General features: G+C 40.5%; 1 protein-coding gene across 1 annotated transcript in view; it reads left to right on the top strand.

The window, feature by feature from the left end:
- The window catches only part of VIRMA (vir like m6A methyltransferase associated), a 45,964-nt gene that overhangs the window by 15,051 nt on the left and 13,937 nt on the right, over window positions 1-16,976 (top strand). Inside the window, exons 5-15 of the mRNA XM_060243497.1 lie at window positions 486-654; window positions 2,015-2,137; window positions 3,169-3,459; window positions 5,174-6,320; window positions 7,690-8,181; window positions 9,642-9,796; window positions 11,127-11,209; window positions 12,418-12,511; window positions 12,775-13,319; window positions 13,904-14,139; window positions 15,443-15,695. Of these exons, the coding sequence (XP_060099480.1) occupies window positions 486-654; window positions 2,015-2,137; window positions 3,169-3,459; window positions 5,174-6,320; window positions 7,690-8,181; window positions 9,642-9,796; window positions 11,127-11,209; window positions 12,418-12,511; window positions 12,775-13,319; window positions 13,904-14,139; window positions 15,443-15,695 (3,588 nt within the window). The remainder of the gene's footprint in view (window positions 1-485; window positions 655-2,014; window positions 2,138-3,168; window positions 3,460-5,173; window positions 6,321-7,689; window positions 8,182-9,641; window positions 9,797-11,126; window positions 11,210-12,417; window positions 12,512-12,774; window positions 13,320-13,903; window positions 14,140-15,442; window positions 15,696-16,976) is intronic.

The following is a 16,976-nucleotide window of genomic DNA, read 5'->3' on the forward strand; positions in this document are numbered from 1 at the left end:
TGTAGATTGTCTTATGTAAATACTGTGCATTTTTTGTTTGCTTGAGTGAAACTTTGTCTCAGAAAGATTGCATACATCCCAAAAGAGAAAATATGTCAGAGGCTTCCCCCCTCCCAGTGTCTCCAAATATCTACTTTTCTGATAGGGAAAATTGAAATCAGGGTGGGAAATGGCAGTGGTGGGCAGAGAATTTCACATCTCTCTATTCATTGTAAATCCTCAGGCCATTTAAAAAAAAAAAAAAAATCCTTTCTCCTTTTTTATTTTGGTTAATTTGCTAAGCCATATTTTTCTACATACCCAGTGAGTCCTTTGAGTTGATAATGTGTTTTGTCTGTGGGTGGCCATGTTGCGCAACTTTGCTTCTTCACACAGAAACCAGCCTGTTCACTATTGAAGTGATTGTTGTTGAGTTTTTCAAGTAGGTGCGAGTTGATATTTTCAGGGTTATATTTTGAATTCTTACCTTCTCTTTTAAAAACTAGGTTAACACAGACGGCTTAGTTCTAAGAGGCTGGTACAACTGCTTGACGCTGGCAATATATGGCTCTGTTGACAGAGTAGTAAGCCATGATAGGGACTCCCCTCCGCCCCCTCCTCCACCTCCACCTCCTCCTCAACAACCAACAGCTTTGAAAAGAACCCCCAAACTTGGTGAGTGTGCTTGAAATGTTAAAAAAAAAGTTGTGAAAGTGATGTTTTAATACCAGTTGTACCCCTTATAGCTACATGTTCCCTTTCAGCACTATGACTTCAGAAGTTTTTGGAATATACCAAGAATATCCCCCCCCCCCTTTAACAGTATCCATTCAGCTCAGCTACTTCCCAGCTGAGTCCTGAAACTCAATTTTAAATGACCATTAGTTTTAATATGTTTTGTGGAAAATCTGTCCAACGAAGATGAATGCATACATAACAGGCAGTTTCTCTTTGACCAGATCTTGCTTCTGGGGATTGATTCACTTATGCATCCTGCAATCCTAAAATCCTTTTCCTGGAGAAAGCTCTATGAAATAAAATGGGTGTTATTTCTGAGTAGACATTCTTGGGATGATTCTGCAGTGAAATATTAATGTGATGGAAGAATGGACTGTAGGTAATGGATGCCAGCTTTGGATGTCCCTTTGAGTAGGAAAACTCAGTGCAGAGCAAACATGACTTCAGCAGTAAGAAAAGGGCTACCTTGTTTGTTTGCTGGCTGTACTAGTTTTCCTCTTTTCAGGAAGTTCTTAACATAGGGGAGCATTGCAAAATGTGATCTTTATCCTCTCCCTGCCATCTGAAGAGGCATACTGTGACTGGCAGGATGTTCCAAAGTGTGGAAGCAGCCCCTGAAAATGAGTCTACATGGAGCTGTATTTGAACAAATAGAGATGACTGTCAGAAGTGAAGTACCTTAGCTGGTGCCTGGGCAGATCACAGGCCATGAATATCAAGTAGAGCGGATTTTAAAAGTTGTTTGGGCTTTTTTTTGCCCCCCCTAGATTGTGATGCTTTAAAAATTGCCATTTTTTTTTCTCTTTTACAGAGCAGTATGAACATTAGCTATGAATATGGGTTCTCTTCCCCCTCATTATGGGTTGCATCCCAGGGATCTGGTCTGCTTAACAGGAGGCATTTTCCTCCCATGGAAGGAGCCTCTGGGAGAAGGAAGTTTCTGAATTAAAGTACCTTCACTAGCTGAACAGATCTGTGGTATCCAGCCCAGTGTTGCTTATTCACATTATCAATTATTGCAGTAACATTCTCATCATAATATCAACGTGGTCATATAGGTTTATGCTTGTTCGGTTATTCCCTACTTAGTGCCTTCCCTTCCCAAACTGTTAGTTATTATATATGACTTCTTGGTAAAATTACCTTTCTTTTGGCTGTCTTGTTGTATTTGGGTCTGCTGTGACAATTTGCTGAGATGGAAGTTCTGGGTTTCCCCATTATTGGGTCACAAAGAGGGTTTCTTAATTATTATTATTTAAAAAAAACACCTTTTATTTCCATTAAAATGTCTTTATAGCTGATGGTGAGAAAGAGGACCAGTTTAATGGCAGTCCTCCACGACCACAGCCTAGAGGTCCAAGGACCCCACCAGGTCCCCCTCCTCCAGATGATGATGAAGATGAACCAATGCCTGTATCAGGTACTTTCTCTGTTGATCATTATTTGCATACATCTACATAGAAGTAGAATGAGGAGTGCTTTATTTTACTAGCTAGAATTGTAAGATTTCACTGGTGATATCAGATTTCTGCTTCTAATGAAAGCATCTGTGGTCTGATGTCTAGTGATGAGTATAAATGCACTTTTAAAATAAGAAAGAATGTATTGAATGTGCTTTCTTTACACTCATACCCTGAAACACAGTCTGTGGTGCTGTTGGCTAGAATGCTGTGGTGTGGTTTGGGCTTCTGTACACTTGACATGGTAAGTCAATGTTTACTATATTCATTGGAGAGCTGCAGCCCTTTTGGGTTTATATCATATTTACCTTTGTGATGTGTGCATTTTCACACACTGTGGTTTGGTACATGGAGACTTTGAATTTTAAGGTATACACATATAGGAACTTGGGTGTAAAGGCAACCCCACATCTGCTGAGTGATAAAGTTTAGAGTTGACCTTGAGCAAGATGTTACTCGACAGCCTATCAGGTTTCATCTCCAGGTGAGTTTTTTGCAGTTGCCCTTGACTGCTTGAAGAAATTAAGTCCAGTCCAATTCTCTATATGGAACAGTTGAGTTGTAGCCCAGTGCTTCTAGACTAGTATACTTTTCAGAGAATCATCCCTGGGAAAAGGCAGGTGTAATAGAATATGTGTGCTGGATGTTCAATACATTGCTATTGGTAAACATTTGATAGCTGTTAGGATGAAAACTTTGCCTGCTTTAGGACTGCAAAACCAAAGAATAATTAATTTAACCAAAGTGCCTCTGCTGCCCTGTATCAAGCAGCAGAGCAGACTGTGTGTTTTTAAAATCTACCCACAAATATAGAAAGACTGTAGTTAAAATGCAAAGAATTCTTGTAAAAGAGTCGATTCAAATAACTCATTTTCTTCATTAACCTTTACTGTAGGTTGCTTTCACGCTGTTTCCTTTTCCAGAATGAAACTCCACAATTTCTGCCATACATTTTAAATATGTTGTCTTGCTTTTAACAACATTGTTTCAGTGGTCGGAGAAAAAGATGATGATGTTGATCACAGGGAGGATTACTTCGAGCCCATTTCTCCTGATCGGACGTCTGTTCATCCAGAGGGCCCATATTCTGATGAAGGAGAAGCGGAAGAAGACCAGCCTGAAGAAGTGGAGGATGAAGAAGAGGGGGTGGATGTTGAGGAAGAGGAGGAGGATGAAGAGGATGATGATGGTCAGACAGTAGAGAGTATTCCAGAGGATGAGGAAGAAGAGGAGGAAGACGAGGAGGAGGAGGAAGAAGGTGATGAAGAAGAAGAAGGTGAAGGTAGGCGAGACCTAAAAGCAGAAATTATTGTGAACTGACTGAGACATGTATTCACTTTATGGTAGACACAATAGTTGTCTCTCACATTGTGTTTGTAAACTGTCACTACTGGAAAGAAGATTAAAAACCTATGAGCAGCTATACTGAGTCAGAAGGGTGGTTCATCTAGTTCAGCATCTTGTTCCCACAGTGATCAACCAGTTGTCCCTAGAAAGCATACAAGTGGAGCACAGAGACCAAAGCCTGTTCCTGTTGTTTTTCTGCAAGTGGTATTCAGATGTCATAAGTTAAGCAACTCAGGCAGAACTTTAATAGTCCCGTGCTGTCAACTCAGAAACTATGCTGTCACTTGAAGTTATAGTGAACTGGTGCTGATCATGCATTGGGAGCTGGACCTGAGAGTGGAATTGATAGTTGAGAACCAAGCACTTAAATGGGCAGTGAAGAGAAAGCTTTCTCGGTGAGAACTGTGCCTTGTAAATGTTCTAAAACAAACACTATTTGGGAGAAACAGAGGTTCTCAATATTTAGATGTGGAAAGAGTTGCTGAAAACAATGTTAGTCATGAGAAGAACCTATAGACTTTGCACCTTTCCAGCCAATAAGTAGCCTTGTGCCATAAAGGCACAGTTCTGTTCATTTGCTATGAGACAGCTTTTGGTCAAAATAGGGACTTTGATGGGTATAGATCTCATTTTCCTAATACTTAAGCTAAAGTATGTTGTTGCAAGAAAATGGCTCTTCCCCTGGTTGTTGTGAGTGATGCTCAGCAAGTGTCAGGCAGCAGGTTTTTGGCTTTGTTAATAATGAGGGACACAAATTCTCTCCCCCAGGGCTGCACCATTTCAGTTTTTTCCTAAGAAATAAAAATGCTTTTTAGAGTTTGAGTGCCCTTCAATAGTTCACTCAAGCAGCTCCACCTATTTAGCTCTGAGAAAACAGTCCCCTCCCCTTCCATCCAGAAGTGCACTGAACAGCAACACAGCAATGGAGTTTGCATGTGGGTTGGGGCAATAGTTTAACTTCCAGCAATGCCTAGTCTGGACATTACAGGCTGTGTGCTGCATTCCTTGTGAAGAGTACTGGGGTTGTAGACTAGCAGGCAAGTTTTGTTTTGCACAGTCTTAGCTTTCTTGGAGATCTTCCTTGGAATGTATTAATGCCTTCTGTTCTTGCGTCGTTCGATCCATATTGTTTGTCTTGGTTGCTGAAGCTGTAGAGACAGAATTGTCAGTCGACCTACTTGCCTTTGTTTTGTGTTTGAACTTTGCCAGCCTGGTCATGTTTACTGGGGAGTAAGTCTCATTCTGTTCAGCATAGTTTACTCCCAGGTAAGTGGGCCTAGAATTAGAGCTCTAGAGAAATTAAGACAGTTGTCACTTTGACCGAGGGGAAATTGCTAAAACCATAGGATAAGAATTTCTGATGTGCAAATTCAAAACAGTAATTAGGTGATGTTTTTTATCCTTTTCTTATTGGTTGCTTTTTCTCTGTATTTTCAGTGGGTGCTTTGCTGATTATTGGTAAGTAATTCTTCGATAGGTTTAAGGTGGCGTTATTCACCATGGGGGCACCCTATATGTGATCAAAAAGAGAGGAATGATTGGGATGCTTCATTTTTCTCAACACCAGTACTTACCTGTTCTTGGTTACTTTCTTGAGTTAAACATGTCTGAATGCATTTTACAAGGTGGTCTTAAAACTTCCATTGCAGGGGATGATGGTTATGAGCAGATTTCAAGCGATGAAGATGGAATTGCTGACTTGGAGCGTGAGACCTTCAAGTATCCAAGCTTTGACATTGAATACACAGCTGAGGACCTGGCCAGGGTGCCACCTGTGACCTACGACCCTTTTGACAGGGAACTTGGGCCCCTTCTGTACTTTAGCTGCCCCTACAAAACCACTTTTGAGACAGAAGTTGTCAAGCTGAGAGATCAGGATCTAGACAAGGAAAGTACTGGGGCAGCTGAGACCTCTGTTAAGTTGGCTGAGCTCCTGGAATTGTATCAGGAGGAACGAGGGGCAAAATGGGTCACTGCTTTGGAAGAAATTCCAAGTTTAATAGTCAAAGGCCTGAGCTACTTGCAGATAAAGGACCCAAACCAAGATTATGTAAGCCAGTTGGTTGACTGGACAATGCAGTCTTTAAACTTGCAGATAGCCCTGAGGCAGCCAATTGCATTGAACGTCCGTCAGCTTAAAGCTGGGACAAAACTTGTCTCCTCGCTAGCAGAATGTGGGACTCGAGGAATCACAGGCCTTCTGCAAGTAGGTGTTATTAATTCTTTATTTGAGTTGCTGTTTGCGGATCATGTTTCTTCTTCTCTCAAACTCAATGCTTTCAAAGCTTTGGACAGCGTTATCAGCATGACTGAAGGAATGGAGGCTTTTTTGAAGTGTGGGTTAGAGGCACATGAAAAAAGCGGCTATCAGAGGCTTCTGGAGCTCATCCTGCTGGATCAGACCGTGAGGGTTGTCACTGCAAGCTCTGCGATTCTCCAGAAGTGCCACTTTTATGAGATTTTGTCTGAGGTAAAAAAAATGGCTGACCAGTTGGTGGAAAATTCTCCTCTTCCTAATCATGCTGAGTCTGAGCAGGATTCAGATGCTGTGCTCGAGAGAGGGAACCAGGAATATGAAAATGATGTGGAGGCCCCGATGGATATGGATAATCTTTTGGAGTCCTCCAGTATGAGTGAAGGAGAAGTGGAGAAACTCATTAGCCTTTTGGATGAGATCTTGCATTTGATGGAGACTGCTCCCCATACCATGATCCAGCCACCTGTGAAATCTTTTCCAACTACAGCACGTATTACAGGACCCCCAGAAAGGGACGACCCTTTCCCAGTCCTATTCAGGCAAGTGTACCAAGCTGTCTTCATGCAAGCCAAAGAGCTACTGTCTTTTGTATTCCCTTGGTTTTCAGCATTGTGATTGCAATATGCATGAAATGTGTTGATTAACAAGGGCAACACTGTATCTTAATGCTGGAGATACTCCAGTCCATACTGATAACTCCCTGTTCTTATTTCCACTGTTGTATCTTCTGGCATGCTGTCTCGTAATGCAATGTTAGCATTATGTCCCTAAAAGTTAGTAGGCTTGCAGATAGGAGTGTTTTAGCCTGCACTCATTTGCACATGAAACTTATATAATTAATTAATTAATTTGATTATATTTATATCCTGCCCTCCCCTGATGGGTTCAGGGTGGCTAACAATAGTTAAAACAACATAGTATTAAAATAGAATCACAATAACATCATTAAAATCAATTCATACAGTTTCAGTTATAATCCCTGGAATCCAAGATGAGTGGCCTAATCAGGATCTATCAGCCAGTTGTAACTCACAAAGTGATGTTGATGATAAAATGATACGATTGCATGAAAACTCCCTAAATTTGGAGGAATGGCAGGTTACGTGTGTGATAAATCTAATTGTTCAATAAAGGATTTGAATTCAGGAGAGCAGTGCTATCTGTCTGCCACAGTTTATCCTGCCGCTCTCCCAAGCAGTGTAGAATACAGGGTTCTGCCATCCCCTATTTAGGCTTTTCAAACAACCCTGTGAAGTAGATTAGGCCAAGAGAGATTCCTGGCCCAAAGTTGTAGGTTCATAGAAAGTGGAGTTTAGAACTTCAGTCTCCCAAATGCTGCTCGTTACACGCTGCTGCCTTTTGTATTCTGTAGAACTGTAGGGTAAGTCATGTTATGTCTGGGAGAAGTTTGGATTCAAAATTAATTATCCTATGGCATTGTGTGTGGAATAGCCAGGAGATTCTGGAAGGAATTGTTTGGCTGCCAATGCTATTCCTAAAATTAGTTGTTTATCTCACAAATTACTAATCTTAATTGACCCCAGTAGACACTGTTATTAGACTGTTTTAAAATAATTTTAAAAATTAGGCTGTTTTTAAATAAAAACTTCAGATGAATCTTTTCATTTTAAAAATAATAAATAGGAAAAGCATACAATAGCTAAGTAAACGTAGAATTTGTTGTCAGTGTTGGGGTTCCTTTTTGTCATTATCATACCCTTTTTCCTGACTAGAGTGCAAATACTATTCTATGGTCATATGAATATTCTATGAGTATTTATAATATGAATATAGAATTGTACTGTCTTCCAGTATTTTATGCTGTTGTATGTAAGCTAGCAATCTCAAGCTACAGGAAATGGTTTGCCAGTATGTTGTATCTTCAAATTCTCTTTGATGTTTCTCTAGGTATCTCCATAGCCACCATTTTTTGGAATCTGTTACGTTGTTGTTGTCCAATCCAATAACAAGTGTACACCCTGGAGTGCTTCAGTCTGTCAGGGACATACTGAGGTTCTTGGTGCAATCACAGAAAGGACTCCTCTTTTTTCTCTCTGAGTACGAAGCCACAAACCTACTGGTTCGAGCCTTTTGCCAGTTTTCTGACCCCGATCAAGAGGAAGGTCTCCAGACAGATGGGGCAAGTGATGAAGCATTTCCCTTGTGGCTTCTTCACTCAACACAGACTCTTCAGTGTATTTCAGAACTATTCTGCCACTTCCAGCGCTGCACAGCCACTGATGAAACTGATCATTCAGATCTCCTAGGAACACTTCATAACCTTTACTTGATCACTTTTAACCCCGTAGGAAGATCTGCTGTAGCCCATGTCTTCAGCCTTGAGAAGAACCTCCAGAGTCTTATTACTTTAATGGAATTTTATTCCAAAGAGGCTTTAGGGTAACTATAATTTCTGTTACTTTATTTCAGGTTTTAAGCATTAAGCTAGATGTTTGCAGGAGATAAGGGTTTCAGACACTTAACTTGGAGCTTGTTCTTTGTGGTGGAATTCAATATCCCATGTTACGGAATTTTATTAACCATCCTTCCCTTTTCTCCTCTTACAAAGGACTGCCTTAAAATCAGTGAACTAGATTCCCCTAATTATAGGGTGCTGGAAAATTTTTCTTGACTCATCTTAGCCTTCTTTGGGGTCTCTGTCTTTAACTGGGCATTAGGGTTTCCTCCTGTAACTGCATAGTTACATGGCTGCTTTTGCTGCCAAGCAGGACAACATTTCTGTAGAAGCTTGGAAAGATCCCCCCCCTTTGCCGTTAGTGGAAACAGTATGACAAGATTTGAAAAACTGTTGTGTTATTTCATATGAAAAACCAAGCCACAAAAGTGCAAAAGAGTGCGGAGGATAAAAACTAAACACTTGGAAGGCTTGACTGCATTTTGAACGTTAGAATGACACAACAGAAAGTGTGAGTGTCCTCTGCCTCCTGTTTCTCCTGCTTTTCATCCCATGCAGAACTGATCTTTTGCACCCCCAGCATTATGTAAAGCTACATTTTCCCCTCTCATTGGGGACAACAAAAAGTCTGCACATGGCAGCGGTTTGGAAACCCAAGGAAGTGTAAAGGTGGCACATGCACGTGTTCCTTTTTTATTCAGAAGTGGTCCAAATCTGGGTGGCAACAGATCTGTTCCAGTCGTTTCTTTCTATAAACCAAGTAAACTTGCTTTATTGTAGAAAAGGCCCATTTGTTGAACCAAAGTAGAGTAATTGCTCTTGAAGCTCAAATGATAAGATATTTGAATGGAGAGTCAATAAATAAAGAATTTTAATACTGTTATGCAAATAGCTACCTATGATTTTTTTCATAGGATTTTTTTATTGCATCAAATATATTTTCTTCCAGATTTAATTGTTAAAAAAACATTACATAGTATATAAATAAGAATCCAAAGGGGAGATTTTAGTTGAGTCTGCCCAAATATGCCTCTTGTATGTTGTTGTTCCAGAACAACTCTTAATAATAAAAGCTAAATTGACTGCCAAAAGGATTCCAAGGACATACACACACACACCCAGGAGGGAACTGATGGAGCGTAGCTACACAAATATTTGTAGGTTGTGTTCAAAGCTGTAAGTGCTGTCTGTACACTCATTTGAGCTATTGCTTGATTGTGGCCAGCATTTTGAAAAATATAAAGAAGAAAAACCAAAGTCAGAGATGAATTAACTGTAAGTAAATTAACACATGGCAGTCTCTCTCTTCCCACTTACAGTAACAGAACTTTTCCATTCTCCACTGCACCAATAGAGAGGTTGGTAAAAATCGGAATATGTAGACATAAAGATGCAAATGTGGTACCTGGTGTCATTTTTAAACTGTTAAAAATCTCTGTTCCAGTGATTCAAAGTCAAAGAAGTCGGTTGCCTATAATTATGCCTGCATCCTTGTTCTGCTGGTGGTTCAGTCCTCGAGTGATGTTCAAATGCTTGAGCAGTACTCAGCCATCCTCTTGAAGCTTTGTAAGGCTGATGAAAATAACACCAAATTGCAAGGTATGGTATGTGCCATTATGGGGCAGTTCAGACTGTTCAGAAGAAACATTTTCAGTGTCTGCAATTAGGGTTTTGTGACCATCTGGTTTTTGATAATGTGTGTGATGGGATTTCTCTAAACAGATTATTGTGGTGACTCACTGAATACTGTGTGTTCTTCCCTCTATTATTAAAGAGTGGTTTTGTTCTAGAAAGCTGCCTAGTTTTTTGGCCCATTGCAGGCAGTCGTTTGCTAATTGCAGAAAATGTCTAGTCTTTGATGGGAGGCAGACATTTGTGACCCCTATTATTCATCCAGCCCCTTTGCCTCTATTTAGTGCATTTTGAACTGATGCATCTGTATAACTGTAAAGCTTGGTGGGCAGGTTCCAAAATACTACTCAACTTAGTCACTCATTCCCAAGGGAGTTCTATTCTTGTGTTCCTTAACCATTATCCTCCTGTGCTGCATAGTGAAGTGGGGAGGGTGCCAAAACCGTTTCTGACATGGCAGAAGAATGGGCTGCAGTTAAAAGAGAAGTAGTAAAGAATTCCATAGGCATGCCCAATCCGTTGACATATCTAAAGTACAGTCTGGTTTTCATCAATTTGTATGTAATATTTTTTGTTAGACACTGGTGATGGTTTTTCTTTTGAAAAAGGAAGGTGGGTTGTAAGTATAAATAAAAGTAGTTTTTTAGAACCTGATCAGTATTAAGATCATGTGTAGTTAAGGTGGGATTTCACAGTGACAACTGAAGGGATGGGATGTTTCAATTGCTAGTCATAACTACCTGTTTGGGCAAAAAGAATAAGGGGTTGTTCAAATATGGCCTTCAGATGAGTCCATTATTTTAAACCACCTTTTCCAAAATCCTTTTAAGGCTTGTGTTAACTGCTGTCAATAAGATTTAGTTCCAGCTTTCTTTTACAAAACTTGATTTAATTTTTGATAGGGCATAAGAGGAGGACTGTGAGGTGAGAAATGTGTGTCTGTCCTTGATTGTATTTATTGAAATGACTAGTCTTTGCTCATGTATTCTTACGCATTGGAGCCTCAGCAGTTTTGTTGTTGTTCTGATTCTTGCATTGATGACAAGATCTGCTGAAATGTAGCATGATAACTGAATAATTCAAACAACACTAAAATTTGAATTTGGTTCATGTGTATGCATTAGGCCATCTCCATTGGAATTAAAGCCATTCAAAGCTGGTTTGAAGACTAAACTGATCTATACCAAAGACCAATCACTTTGCTGATTTGCTTGATATTTTTGTATACACTGTTATTCAAAAGCAACTGCCATAGTAGAAGATCTTACGTTCATCAAATTCCCCATTTTGTTTTTAGAACTTGGCAAATGGCTGGAGCCTTTGAAAACCCTTCGATTTGAGATTAATTGCATCCCAAATCTCATTGAGTACATTAAACAGGTTAGTAAAAACATTTGGCATCCGCCCTTTGAAAAGACAAATCTGCCAATAGGTAATTTGTTTGTTATTTTGCAATGCATCTGTCACCTTTCTTAGTATGGAGGAAGATTATTTCTGTGACTCTTTGATTACAGTTCATACATAAGGATTGACATAAAGGCTGTTATGCTATTTATTTGGAATTTATTATTAAAAAGTTCCTAATTTAAACATTTAGTACTATAGCTTGTTTGGAGTATTGAAAGTCAGTGTTTCTAGATTGCTGTTATTTCAAATAGTATGTTTATATGCTAATCTTATTTTGCATAGCAGCTTTACAGAATAATTGTATTTTTAGAGAAATTACATTGCTTAACAGTTCTGAATGTTCGTGTATCACAACGCCTGTCTTGGATCTGTTGTATGTGGAAAAAGGTTAAACATGATCTGACTGTGGGCCACCTACTCATTGTTGCTGAGATTCTTGCAGAGCACCCTGCAATGGATGAGCTTGGTCTGATCCAGCAAGTCAATTAGGTTCTTAAGCGAAGATTGCTTAATATAGGATAGGGTGTGCCTTAGCTGTTAAGCGATGCTCTCTTGCTTTCTAAATTTTAAAAACACTAGAAGATAAGAAGATATTGGATTTATATCCTGCCTTCCACTCCGAATCTCAGAGTGGCTCACAATCTCCTTTATCTTCCTCCCCCACAACAGACTCCCTGTGAGGTGGGTGGGGCTGGAGAGGGCTCTCACAGCAGCTGCCTTTTCAAGGACAACCTCTGCCAGAGCTATGGCTAACCCAAGGCCATTCCAGCAGGTGCAAGTCGAGGAGTGGGGAATCAAACCCGGTTTTCCCAGATAAGAGTCCACACACTTAACCACTATATCAAACTAGCTTGCTATAAAAATACAGACTGTAGGACTGAAGGCAACTGATCCCTGTTGTAGAGGAGCAAAATAAACCTGTTAGAATCACTGTGTTTTTAGACCTATACATTTTATTCATAGAAAGGAATACAAAGTGAGAGTGAGCCCACTGGGCAAAGCTTGCACATAGTAGATAGAAGTAGATAGTAGAAGGGGCCAATTTGATTGTGAGCAAAGAGGTGGAGCCAGCCCTCTCCTTCTGCACACATTGGTTCTGTGCAGTCATAGGTCAGTGGTACAGGGTTTTTGTTGAATATTCATCTCCACTAAAAGCATATTGTTTTGTTTTTTTAAAAAAGAATATAGATACACTGATGACCCAGGATGGGGTTGGTCTTCCTACAGCACTTCGTGTCCTATGCCACATTGCATGTCCACCACCCCCTGTGGAAGGTATGATGCATTTGTTTGAATTTCTTAGCTCACGTTTATTAGAGTATCTGAGACTACCATGAAACAGTGAGAATAAATAGTAGTGCATTTGCATCAGTTTCTGTTTGAGATAGAGAATATAAGCTTTGGACCTATACTGAACTCTCCAGGTAATTTAGCTTAGGGAAAAGTTCTGTCACCAGTAGAAGAAGGCCATATAAGATGTATTATTGCACCAAATCTTAACAAGTGAAGACATGAATTTTTTTGTCCTACTCCTGCAGGTCAGCAGAAGGATCTTAAGTGGAACCTTGCAGTTATTCAACTGTTCTCTTCTGAAGGAATGGACACTTTTATTCGAGTGCTACAGAAGCTGAACAGCATTCTTATTCAACCCTGGAGACTCCATGTCAACATGGGAACCACTCTTCATAGAGTCACGACGATCTCCATGGCCCGATGCACTCTCACCCTCTTGAAAACCATGTTAACAGAATTACTTCGGGGAGGATCTTTCGAGTTCAAAGATATGCGCGTTCCTTCAGCACTTATTTCTTTACACATGCTGCTGTGTTCTATTCCTCTCTCAGGACGTTTAGACAGTGATGAGCAAAAAATCCAGAATGATATAGTTGATATTTTGTTGACTTTTACCCAGGGCGTTAACGAAAAACTAACAATCTCGGAAGAAACTTTAGCCAATAATACTTGGTCACTGATGCTAAAAGAGGTTCTCACTTCTATACTGAGAATTCCTGAAGGATTTTTCTCAGGCCTTATCCTGCTTTCTGAATTGCTGCCTCTTCCACTGCCCATGCAAACCACTCAGGTATGTTTTAAGTAAGTTGTTTTAAAATGACTAATGGATCTGTTCCATTAAAAGACAGAGACAAAGAAGGTGTGTAGATAAGAATTGACAAGTGAGCTGTGCAGCTATCAGTCAGTTGAGCATATTCCTCTATGAATAGAATTCCTTGTTGCATGACTTTGACAGTTGCTGGAATTTCTCCACCACCTTCTCGTTGTAAAAATAGATTTTATTTATTCGTTTAAAAATTTCTGTCCTGCTAGTTTGTCCAGCAGTTGACTCTCATATTATTGCCCTAGGGCTGAGGTGCTTGACAATTCTTGCAGTTATTATAGAAAGTCAAAGTTTTCCTATTACTTCAGTTTTGTAGATATTCTCTTATAGGGTTTTGACAAAGAATTTGCCTGTTCTGCTGAGCCCCTGGTTCACGCATTCCAAATCCTCCAACACAGGGAGAATTGTTTCAGCCATGTGGAAGAAATAATGTTTGTGCTTGTATTTGATAGAAGGTTTCTAATAGTATATGCATGACAGTGTAAACATGCCATCAGCAGAACAAACTTCTGTATTTGAATCTTAGAAAAGGCATGTCATGTTTCCGGCAGGTTATCGAACCCCATGACATATCAGTGGCTCTCAACACCAGGAAACTATGGAGCATGCATCTTCATGTTCAAGCAAAGTTACTGCAAGAGATAGTGCGGTCATTCTCCGGCTCCACCTGTCAGCCTATTCAACACATGTTGAGGCGTATTTGTGTCCAGCTGTGTGACTTGGCCTCACCAACTGCGCTGCTCATTATGAGAACTGTTCTGGATCTGCTTGTAGAAGATCTGCAGAGGTAGATTTTAATCTCTCATTCACAGGTTCTTTGTGTGGCAGCCTAATTGACCTTAGTGGGTTCAGCCTTGCCACCATGGGGCCTCAGACAAAGATTCCATCTGCCCCCACCCCATATGATCCTGATCCAAACCAAATAGTGTAAGAAAACAAATCACTTGGCTGGCTGTTATTACGGTGGAGTAATAATAATAATGGGATCCACAGGTCCTATAATAATAAAGGATCAACACGTCTATCTGTCTGTCAATTTATGACAGACATAACTCACCAGAAAATAAAACTAGGAAAGTCAAAATTGGGCCACCAGCTTCAGGATGATCATGCTAGTTCCAGGGCCAAAAATGAAAGGAACTGGAATATCTTGGCCCAGGTTATCTCCAGCCCACCATGCTATTTGCGATGGAAACTAAAGTTCTTTCCCCACATTTTGTGATATCACACACAAACAAGGCTGCCCCTTGGTAAGATCAGGCTGTGCAGAAGCTGGGTGGAACTAAAGGGGAAAGGAAACCATAGACCTTATTAGGAGGCTGCATGCTGTCCTGACTGGTCTTCTCTTGCTCCAGTGCAGCTTGGCTGATGGACTTAGCAAGATCTGATCAGCGAACAGTTTCCGTCATCCTCCTGGTAAATTTTGCAGAAAGGCTGAGCTCTTTGCTGATCCCCTAGTGGTTGCTGTCAGAACTACATTAGAATATTTTCTTTAAATGCATTTTGTGAAAACCACATGAAGCTGGCTTCAAGGGCCCTGCAGCTGATTTGGGGCCCCTGAATTTTGTCTCCTCAGTCCCCTTCTGTTGGTGGCCTGGCCTTGCTCTTTACGAATGGAGGACAGAGTTCAGAATCTCTGCCAGTCAAGTCTGGGAAATGGGCTATTGCCTTCTTACCTTACTCTTCTATCAACATCATCATCCTTGTGTGGGCTGCCTTGGGTCAGGTTCTCCCATTTCCTCCCATTAAGCATCTTGGAAACCCCTCTTCTGTCAGAATGTGGATTGGTGCTGTGAGAGCCCCCTGGACTGGTCACTGTAGATGACTGGTTCATGGCCATTCTCTGCGCCACTATTGGTCAAGCTGATTGCTGCTGTCATACACAAGCTTTCTGATTCCGCACCCCCCTCCCACTTTCCTTCTTGCTTGCACCCACTGTGAACTCGACTTTCTTTCAATAATTATGGCAAAAGTGCTGTAATGGATGCTGAAATCCTCATTAAAACCTCCTCACGTATGCATGCTTAGAGAATTATTGCAAAATAGCTTCAGTGGGTGTTGTCTTCATAAGAGGGCTGGTGTCATTTCAGCAATCCAGAAGATAAAGAGAAGCAGTACAGTGGCCAGACGACCCGCTTACTTGCTCTGCTGGATGCCTTGGCTTCACACAAAGCTTGCAAACTGGCTATTTTGCACCTAATTAATGGAACTGTGAAAGGTGATGAGAAGTACACGGAAGTTTTCCAGGAGCTGTTGTCTCTGATGCGAGCTGCTGGGGACAATGTTGTTCATCAGCAGTGTGCTGAATATTTAGCTTCTATTTTGCAATCCCTCTGTGACCAGGTACTTTTTGCAAAAAATTAAAATCTTGATATTTTTAAAATTGTGTGCACAGTGATGCACAAATAAAGGCAAATATGGAATGTGGTGGAGAAGTTTCTGTTGCTTTTCCTGAGGCAGGCAAAATACATCTTTGGAAAGGCTGGTAGGATTTTTTAACCAACTCACTTTTAGCTCAAAGGCTTTCTTTAACCTTGAGGAAAGCCTGTATCAGATGTTAAATAAGGCTTAAGAATCATACCACGTGAACCCTGGCATTATAGCTAACCCAGTAATGTTTATATAAAATTCTGAGATGTGTTTGGTTTTATGTTTTGGTTTTGTTGTTTTGTCTTCTGTAGGCTTTTCTTTTTTAGAAAGCTCTCATTAGCCAGATTCTGCCAGTTTTGCAGAGGACAGACTCCCCTGCTTTCTAAGTGATATTGTCCTATAATATGGCGATTAATCAGAAAGCAGACAAATTTCAGGTGTTCAGACAAAGAAATATGGGGGCAATCTGGTGTATGAGCCTGAGCATCCCCCATTTCTAATATGCTAGATTCTGAAAAAACTCGCTTCATGGATATTGTCTTTAATTTTTCTTGAATTTTTGTTTGAGATTTTTTTGGTCCAGTCATAAAAATAATTTCATGTTCTTCTTGTGTGTGTGTTGCCCATCTTTGGTCCCAGATATGCATTACGACCACTATAAGTCCTAACAACTGCTGTGCCATAAAAATCTTTCCCTGTCTACTGTGGTATTTTAAAAATGACTTATGCTGCTCATGATCTTATGATCCAGACAAGCAGGCCTCATAGTGCAGCACTGAGTTATATAACATTACAGTAGCTGCATGTAAGAACAGAGTGTTTTTGTTTTTTTCAGTGCACATTACTTAAAACACACACAGTGGTGCTGGATCTTATAAACAGAAGGATTTTCCAGAGGGGATATTTCCCCTGCAATTTTAGTGTCTAAAAAGCTATTTTGGGGGATTGTAAGACCCTTGGGGACAAGGTAGAATGTACTTGTGAGCTGCCACTAGAATGAGGAATCAGCAGAACTTGCTTATGGAGCTCTTGATCTGTTTGCAGAAAAGGTCATACAAGAGGTGGGTGGGATGATTTCCCTCCTGTCTGCATTCTCAGGGCTTGGGCTGTGCTGTCAGTTCTGGATGCTCTCGATATTTTGGATTCATGTTTAGTGAACAGCAGCCCTTTGTGTTGTTTGGCAAACCGTTTTGCAGTTGAAGTGAGCTTCAAAAGCAGGTTGTGGTATAGTATAGACAAGGCTGCTATTCAAAG

The sequence above is a fragment of the Heteronotia binoei genome, chromosome 7 (assembly GCF_032191835.1).
Source record: "Heteronotia binoei isolate CCM8104 ecotype False Entrance Well chromosome 7, APGP_CSIRO_Hbin_v1, whole genome shotgun sequence".
NCBI lineage: Eukaryota > Metazoa > Chordata > Lepidosauria > Squamata > Gekkonidae > Heteronotia > Heteronotia binoei.